We start from the raw sequence: 9,374 nt of genomic DNA, 5'->3' as shown, positions 1-9,374 counted from the left end.
ACAATAAACTCGATTTATATTTTCATTCAATAGGGCTCATGGACTTAATTATTGTTGACCCCAATGGGGATAGGCAAGAGGTGGACGCATGAGCAAGAAAAGTAGACTATGTTGCTTAGGAGTACAGATTTATTTGGAATTATGCATGGTCACTGTAGTGATGATTTGGAAAATACATTTGTACTGCAAGTACACCGAATGATTAACAACACTTATTATATTACATGTCACACATCACATACACACGTGAGTATATGTCATGCTCCACAACTACATTGATAATCGTGCAATGTAAATAGGTCATGAATAATAGCACAAAAGGTTCAACTACACCTGCAAGGTACATGATTAAATAACAAAGCCCAAACAAGCTCGATTTTCATGGAGATCACACTGAATACAGAAGAGAGAAAAGAACAATGAGAGTTGATTCACCTTCCATTAATGGTCCTAAGCCATCATACCTATTTAATTCATACTACAACATTTAGATCCTTTAAACACAAACAGCACATCTAGAATATTCCAGATTTAAAAAAAAAAAAAGTCAAAATGCTAGGTGTTTTTTGTTGTTGTAATTTTCTAGTTCTACATTGAGATATACAATAAGTGAACATTCATGAACATTGACCAAATAGAAGTAATGAGCAGCTAAAACACACATGAAAGTTAATGAAATAGTTCTATCACTCCAAAAATAAATAAAAGAAAAGTGTTCTGCAGAATGTATGAGGAAAACCTAAACACAATCATGACACTCAACAAGGAGCTCCTTTGCAAGCAGGTGTACATTAGGAAAATTAGATACACTTCCCTTTGACTCTCTAGCTGATGTAGAGGCAAATTTATAGGCCACTGTCAATAAATAAATCCACATACACAAATAAATACAGTACACTCACATGGTCACTGTTACCAGCACATCAACAATGTTTCCTTAAAAGAAAGCAAAAAGAGGAAAAACAAAGTAAGAAGACCATACAACAGACTGAGTTCCGGAATGTGCATTTTGCACCAAAACTCAAACATGTATGAGAACAAAATAACATCACACGGGAGTAGTAACAACTTAAAAAATACTGATCAAACTGGTTTCTGAAATAAAGAAAATGCAGGAAGTGACAAACATTTTAAAGTAACAATCGATTCAAATGTAGGTCACAAATCAGCTTAAAGCTCAATTCAGGCTGCATAAAAACAAAACAGTTCAGATAAAGTATGATAGTCAAATAGGCATGCTAACCAGTAATGGATGAAATTTCCAATTAACACAGATTAAAGTAACAGTTACTTTGTTTCCTTTTGACAATTCTAGTTGCCATTAAATTAATACATATTTTTATATTTACATACACACATACCTACTTAGACCATAAATTGGAAAGTTCTAATGGTTCTCAGTACCAAAATAGCAAAGAAAAGATGTGCTGTGGCTACAAACTCATACACCGAACCTCATACAACAGATGAGGGAAAAACAACAACTGATTTCACATTAGGGAGACAAACAAAAACTAACGACACATTTCTAGCCTTTGACACTTTAAAAGAAAAACACAAGGTGCATGTAACAGAACTCCACAAAAATTAGTGCAGCCAGAGCACATCAAATACTTTCTGATAGACAAATGTATTTCCTACAGAAAAGAGTAAAACAAAATTGTACCAGGAGCGTTAGAAGCTAAGGGCAAAGACACATGCTCATGCCACAATACCAGCTACACAACAACATAATTGGTAACAAAGAAACTGAATATTAAAAGACCCAGCTAAGGCCCTCACATATCACAAACAAATCAATACATAAAAATGACTTAAATACATGACAGGTATAAACAATAGAAGCATGAAATTTATTCTTTTTTTTTACAAGTATATCATCACAGCTTACAAATAGAACAAAAAGAGCAAACTGGCACAGGTTCAAAATGAACCCTTTAAAGTATTATGCTTTGCAAAGTTAAGAACAAGAAGAGCAAACGATCTTCAATGGGCATTAAATCTTAGTCTTGAAGCTTTGCATAACCACAGCCTAAAGCCCATCATGTTCATTTTGCCACTGGTTCAAATTCATAATTTATTTTAATTAAATTTCAGATACTCTTTGCAAAATGGATGATCTTTAGATTGCAACTATGCAAATAACATTAAAAATACATGTATAAACTACCAAGCCCATCCCTCAGCTTCTAAAGTTCCCAGATACACCATAACAATTCTGTACTGTACAAAAGAAAAAAAAAACAAATATTACAACCTCTATACTTTGCATTAAATAAATGCCCATTTTCCTAAAGAGGTCTCTCCACATTTTTTTATTGATTTTTTTCCTTATATTTTTTTGATAAAGTGTATGTGTGTCAAAACTTCAGAACCATCCCATACCTCTTGTAATGAGGATGTCAAACTACCAATGGTGCAAACCACTTTCTTACAATTACCTATGCATTTTTCACCAATGACAAATGAAATGTTATCAGAGTTCACGGAAAAACTCCACTAATTCTATGCAAAGTATAGCTTGTACTGTAAATTGATTGGGGTCCAAAGGGCCATTCCGTTCAGTAAACACAGTTCAGAGCTAATACAGGCAAGACAAATCCCTAAAACATAAAAAACAATTCATTTTACCAAAAAATTAATAAAAGGGAAATTTTGGTTAAAGCCTAAAACATAGTAGTTGTCAATAATTTAAAAAAAAAGGCTTCAATTAAAAGTAAGCCTTAATGTTTTGCTTGAAACCTGTATTATGATGTGAAGCGTCTACTGACCGAAAGGGCCCGGCCACATTCTTGGCATGCAGCATGGCCATTAATAAAAAAGGAGAGCACGCCGGATAAGTGCGTCCATAGACGCTCCGCCCGCACAACCCCTGTGCATGCATAGTGGTAGTGAGATACCTTGCATGGAGTGACGTTTCCCAAACGGAAGAGAAAGCCAATATACGAGCAACAACTTCCATTCAGCCACAAACAATGAAAAATAAGTGAACGGTTAACCAATATCCAAAATCACAATTCTAGAAAATTGAAACTTCTGTCCCAAACACGGTTGCTGTAGGCTTGAGAGCCTATCAACCCTACATGTGCTAATGGTGATTGCTGTCAAATAAGGAAAACATAAACTTGAACTGACTGATAAGACTTAATCAAGTCTAGAGGAGTGTAATAAGTTTGGACAGCCTCACAGATTGGGGCAAGCAAACATGAATGAAAAGCTGACACAGAAATCACCACCCGTGTACTGGTTGTCTCTTCACAACTTTGTCAAAATCTTCAAGTACTCCAGTGTATTTTGAGCTGCTGCAGACTGCGCTTCCTTCGATGTGTGACCAGCCCCATAGCAAACAGCAACAGGTAATGTGGAGAGTTGAATCAAGCACTGCATCTTGCCTGAAAAGGAACACAACATAAAAATATCACAATGCGAAAGAAGCACACAACTCAGGGTAAAAGATGAATGAAATACTTTACCTGTCATGGATTTCTCTTCAATGTCAATATAAGATACCTCAATTTCTTGTTCGGCAGCAATTTCCTGAAGGAACTTTACGTAGTTGAAGTCAGGCTGGTTCAGGGGTTGATTCTAAAAAAGCACCAGATTAAGCATATTTTAGGCGACAACTTGTATCAATAGGTAAAAAAAATAGTATTTAAGCTTACAGATTTTCTAGGGATCCAAACAATTAAAATTTAAAAAATGAAGCACCATTGATGAAATTAAAGAAGCAAAATTAATTTTTACTAACAAGAAACCTTACCACCACCAAAAATAAACATAAACCAATATTTACCTTGAGCTCATCAAGCTTGGGCCCGGTCGAGCATTTAATGTTCTTGTGGAACTGAGACACCTTCACATTTAACATTGCAGTCATTGTACTGAATTTATTATCTTTCAGGCCTGCAAATCGGCTCGCCACGTTTGACACTCTTTGAGAGATCTACAAGGAATCAGAAAATTGAATAATGGTTAAAGATTAATACCATGAAATGACTTAAATTATCCTACACCTTAACATTTTAGGAGTCGATGTAATGGACAGGTAACTGAACCTAAACACTGTTTAAACCTTAACACAAATCGCAGCCACACAGTAAGAGATCACTTTAAATAACAAACTCGACCGGGTTACATCAACCCAAGAAAGTATCAGAGATCAAGTATGTCCCCGAAATAATGCTACACCCATGGCTCATAAAGAGTAGAAATAACTATTTATTTGTTTTTAGATTATCTTCTTTTTTTTTGAAAAAATTAAGAGCAATTTTAAGTCATTATCTGACCAGATTTTTGAGTCCTAAAAGCATCAGCAACTTTCTGCCAAGGAACTCAAATAAGTAACTTATCATCATAGAGAAAGTAACTGCAGAAAAAGAAATTTCCAGAAGACTTCAAATAATAAGGGGATAAAAATTGTACATAAGAGAATTGTGCAGCAACGGAAGTTAAAGACAAGGAGAAAAAAAAACCATAGAATGACTTAACAGATGTCAAAACATACCTCATCTTCATCCTCATTGTAACCCATGCGCGCATTGTTGTGTTCCATTGAGGAATCTTCCAATTTGTCCAGCATCTTGTGTGCTGCTTGGCGTTTGGCTAACTTCTTAGATTTGCCACAACCTATATAAATTGAGAAAAAGATAGTAACAACAAACTTATATCGAATGCTAGCTTTACTTTATCAGTGTCAGATATTTACCGATTTCTTTATGGTTCAAAATGATGCAAGCAATTGTAAACTGGCGCTCATGAGGCAGTCCCTCTTCACTCTCCATTTCATAAATTGGAGGCGGCCACCGGCGAGACATGCATTGTTCTTGAAGAGTTCCAATTGGATTACCCGGGATCTTATCATCGTACGGCGAAACTATTTGTCTGAGAGAAACAGGAAAAATACATGTTTGAATTGGACAGCACACAGATACATTAATTCACTTCAATGAATAAGGAGTTTAACTTACACATCAGGTATGTTTGCAGTGGTATTATTGACCATTCCCTCATTCTGTCCACCGATCAATTTGTCCAAAACAGCTTTAGCTGCAGCATGCTTTGCTTCCTTCTTTGAACGTCCTGTGCCCAAAGCTACAAAACCACAAGGATACAAAACATAGTATAAAACATTAAAAAAGAAAAAAAGAACATGAATTAAAATGGAATATGACTTACCAACAACATCTGCCACAGTAACCCTGTATCGGAATGTAGGTTCATGTATAGCCCCCTCAATTTGGACCAGCTCATAAGTGGGTGTTGTTCCTCTCCGACTTAATAATTCTTGGAGCACCGAAACCGGTGTCTTTGAAGGGAGTTCTTTCATCTCCTTTAAAAGGAATGGAAAATATTCAATTAAAAGTGCCTACCAATTAATATAAGCAGCAGATTCATGATGAAGTGGGTAACAACAATAAAATAAATAGTGGGAAGGGAGCAGGGAAATAAGCTAAAAAGCAACATGTGGGGGGAAAAGTTAGCACATGCAAAAAAAAAAGAAAAAAAGCTCAGAAGTTGAAGCATAGCAAAGCTACACACAAAATTAAAAAATGCAGCATAACATTTTATGACAAATTTACAAGTAGAGCACTAAATTCTTATAGGTAATTTTAATTTTGAAGCTTAAAATCCTCAATCCGGCAAAATATTCTCCAGGTGTGGAACTCAAATTTGCAAGAATCCTTTCTCCAGATAGATAGGAAATATGCCTTCAAACAAAACTACCTACAACCTAATGGGACTTGTTAAATTACAGTATGCGCTCATAATTGGTTGGGTCATTCTTACCAACTTGGCTGCCTCTTCTAAGGGGAGGTTCTCAGACAGCATAGATTTGAAGGTTCCTCGTTTTCTACGCCACTGATGATTTTGAGCGGGGATGGGGCCAGGGCCCGAACCCGGGCCCATAACGGGAGCCATGCCGTGACCCATACCAGGACCCATAGTAGGACCCATGGGACCCATGGGACCCATACCGGGACCAATACCAGGACCCATACCGGAACCGGGAACCGGGGGAAGGGCGGGGGCAGGCACAGGCATCGTAACCATGTCCATCATTGTTTATTCACAAAGCACTGAAAATAAATTAGCTTGGTGAAAATACAGCCAATTGGTCCAATCACCACAAAGTAAAACTGATGACAAGTTATGAAAATATTGATTAGTAACATTAATGATCTGACAGTGGCAAATGACAAAATTTAGATTAATCCACTTCTCAGCCTCCACAATTTTACTTAAATATAAATAAATTCAGATTTGCAGCCAGATTATTTTTAAGAAAGTTTAACCTGAACAACACTTGCTGACCAAATATCCTTCACAATCAATGAGATAAGTGACTTCATGCTACATTCAAAATGAGTGCCCAAAACAACATAAGATACAAACTATCTACAGGTGGCAAGAAGAAAATGCAAGAGGCAAGTCCAATGGTAAATGCATCTATTAAAAGTCAATCATATTTCTCAAGGGAAAGGGTCTTGGTGGGGAGTGCCAGCCCCCTCTCATCTCATCTAGAGGTGCATTTGACAGAGAAATGCAGCCCAATTTGATCTCGACGCCAAGTGGCGGAGCGCTGCGCGCGGAAGTGCTTAATTGGGTAGGACTACGGGACGGCCACACGGCCGACTCAGTCCCAGCCTACTGGCTGAGGTCAGGGCACAACGACCCAAGGGTCAGGAGCAGTCTCCATTGCCCACTGCAGCTTGCAGCTTTAGAAGAGCGGCATAGTTTTCCTAGGATTAGAATTGGACTTACTTTCTTTTTTTAACTCTTAAAGGCCTGCATGAAATACAGGTCTGTATGAAATATTAATGTTCAATCTACATAAAGAAAATCCCCCTCAAGGTCAGGCTATCATGGCGATGCATTGTTTTACCGAAGGCAAAGCAAGAAACTAACACATCCACCCAAGATATTATTTTGAATTTTAGTTCAATTGAAGATTAATCAACATCCTAAAATAGGCGAAGGAGTGAGATTGTTAAAGGAATATGAACTGTAATACAAGCATGAGAAGGTAAACTAATAAGGTCTGTGCAAATTGTAGTGTACAGGGCCTTATCAGTTAATGACAATGGCATGGTTATGAACTTTGATTATATATTTTCAAAACCAAGCATTGACATTATCATAAACATCAAACCAGCATGTTGGCAGAAAGCTAATAAACATCGACTGTTAAATGTTATTAACTTTTGAAAGACAGAAATAGGTTCAGGTCACATTACATATTAGTATATCCTGAACATATCTGAAGCTCACAGGACACATGTATCAGAGTCAAACAAAAAAAAATCACAAAACAATGAAAACACAAGCAGATATGCAGAGACATACTGAAACAATGAAACATGTAACAAATAAAACATCCCCAGCACCAACACAGTAGCAAAAATAGGCTTTAACAATCTAGGCCTAACCTCGCAAGCAAACATCCATGTTAATGTGACTACAAGCCAGACGCCAAAAACTTACGAAAATGCCTTCAGCGGTGAGCATATTGCTTTTAAACAATCACGAGACCCACAAAATAACTAAAGATTTACATCTTGTTTAGCGGGAACAGGTGGGGAGGAAGCGGCGGAGAAATAAAATCCAACCGGTAAGGGATTCTAGCATTAATGGCCTGGACTAGCGGACGGCCGGCGCCCTGACTTACTCTTTTTTAACGAAATTGAGCGCCCCAACCTAAATTATTCTAAAGGTGAATGAGTTGTTGAGCCCGGGATGAGAAAACTAGAGCAGCACTCAGCTGAGCGGCGCAAGCCGGGAAAATCAGCCGGTCTGCTAAGGCTGGGTTACACTATAAAGCCTGTCAGCGCCAACGCTAGGCCCGCACGAAGCACCCACGAAAGCCAAAGCTCCAGAGCCGAACATGGGAATAACGCAAGTTGATTTCATGAATTAATCTTTACCTCTTCGTCAATAGCTCGTCGTATTCTCTCCACGGTCTCTAGGGACGGGTAACTCATGAAACCCAACGAATTAATTTCACACACAAACGCCACAAATCCTCTCCCTGAGAGTCTGTGCACAAGTGCCGTTGTCGGCGACGGCAGCGCGATCTTCCCCCTGGTGGTGGCTCTGCGAACTAGAAGAGAACCGCAGCTACATTTCACAAAAATTATGTGTCAATACGGATATTTCGGTGCCGGTGACATGTTCTATCGATATCCTAACGATACAAAAGACTCAAATATTTCTACTTCACGAGAAATATCTCACTGTCCGTCAAAGGAAGTCAAGAACAAGCCGATTCAAATTGATCGTGTTCCGACGCCAGTTTCTTTTGTTAGCGGCAGAGCTTCCAAAGCAGCCAACTCTCCTGGGTACATCGTCTTTCAATGCAACGTAAAGAAAGGCAATACGGTTGGAATAAATCACAGAGACAGCATGGCTATCTACTACAGTCAAATTCGAATTTAGGTTTTTACGTGGAAGCATTTGAAAAGAGGATTATCGACAAAAACATGGCACTGTTTATTTTTTCAGGTTGGTGACACCATCGGAAACACAGCAGAAAGTGGCTATGGCGAATTCAGAGTCCGCTTTTGAGGCCGTCTTACTCTAGTTGATGTGCAGAAGAGGTGGCAGCGGGTGACTTTGTCCTGAAAAAAGGTAAATTTATGTAAGCGAAAGTTTGTACAGTCCGTCGCACTGCCAGCCGTCACTTGATGTGCATTGCCGTCGTGCCCGGTCCGAGTGACACGAAAATGACACTAAAGTGACACGCGTGGAACCGCGGGAAACCGCGACCGGCGCGAAACTGCCTCCCCGCCGCCCACGCATCCAAGGTCCCGTGCTCAGGGTGAGGTAAGAACAAAGTTCGTCTAGGACTGAGGTCGACGCGATCCTGAATCGGGGAGGAAGCCTGCCGACTGGTTGGTGTGGAGCCTCAATCCAGACTGCAGACTGATTCCGAGAGTCGTTTTCGTCGCTCTGTCTCTCTCGCACTTACAGCCTGAAAGTGCGCTAGAGACAAAGCGACGAAAACGACTCTCCGAATCAGTCTGCTGGTCTTAAAGCAGCGGAAGTGGTTGCGAGTGAAAGACACGTTTTGGAGGCGGCCATTTTCTGTGTGACTGACTGGCGACCTGGGCCGCGGGGCCCGCTCGGCCCGTACAGTACACGCCCCACCCCCACCCCACCCTCCTCGCGCCCTCTCTCTCTACCCTCCAAACCCCGACGGTTTGAACGCGTCAGGTTCCTCGGTGGATCTGTTCGTTCTCGGTGGCGAGCGTCAACAAGTGCCCTTCGGCTTGCGGTAGGCCAGCAGTGCGTCCGTTTTATAGGCCGTCTGCTCGCGGCGGTGCTGAGGCGGTGCGGCGCCTTGACGACGCGGGGCGAGCGGAACGGCGCGGCGTCGT

General features: G+C 39.9%; 1 protein-coding gene across 7 annotated transcripts; it reads right to left on the bottom strand.

The window, feature by feature from the left end:
- Positions 1-111: 111 nt before the first annotated feature.
- On the bottom strand, positions 112-8,114 carry LOC117645835 (interferon-inducible double-stranded RNA-dependent protein kinase activator A homolog). Of its 7 annotated transcripts, none has more exons than XM_034386287.1 (9): positions 7,923-8,080; positions 5,788-6,077; positions 5,176-5,329; positions 4,968-5,091; positions 4,706-4,881; positions 4,505-4,626; positions 3,794-3,943; positions 3,474-3,585; positions 3,256-3,392 (listed from the first exon to the last, which is right to left on the bottom strand). In XM_034386287.1, exons 2-9 carry the CDS (start codon positions 6,058-6,060, stop codon positions 3,256-3,258), a joined length of 1,248 nt encoding a protein of 415 aa, XP_034242178.1. In that variant the 5' UTR covers positions 6,061-6,077; positions 7,923-8,080. The 7 variants fall into 7 exon arrangements, with proteins under 7 accessions (XP_034242182.1, XP_034242184.1, XP_034242183.1 ...); XM_034386288.1 differs by lacking the exon at positions 7,923-8,080 and adding an exon at positions 7,667-7,853; XM_034386289.1 differs by lacking the exon at positions 7,923-8,080 and adding an exon at positions 7,483-7,642.
- Between the last annotated feature and the right edge of the window lie 1,260 nt (positions 8,115-9,374).

The sequence above is a fragment of the Thrips palmi genome, unplaced genomic scaffold, assembly GCF_012932325.1.
Source record: "Thrips palmi isolate BJ-2018 unplaced genomic scaffold, TpBJ-2018v1 HiC_scaffold_19, whole genome shotgun sequence".
Taxonomy (NCBI): Eukaryota; Metazoa; Arthropoda; class Insecta; order Thysanoptera; family Thripidae; genus Thrips; species Thrips palmi.
The sequence above is the reverse complement of the archived record's forward strand: the minus strand, read 5'-3'. Positions and strand labels throughout refer to the sequence as shown.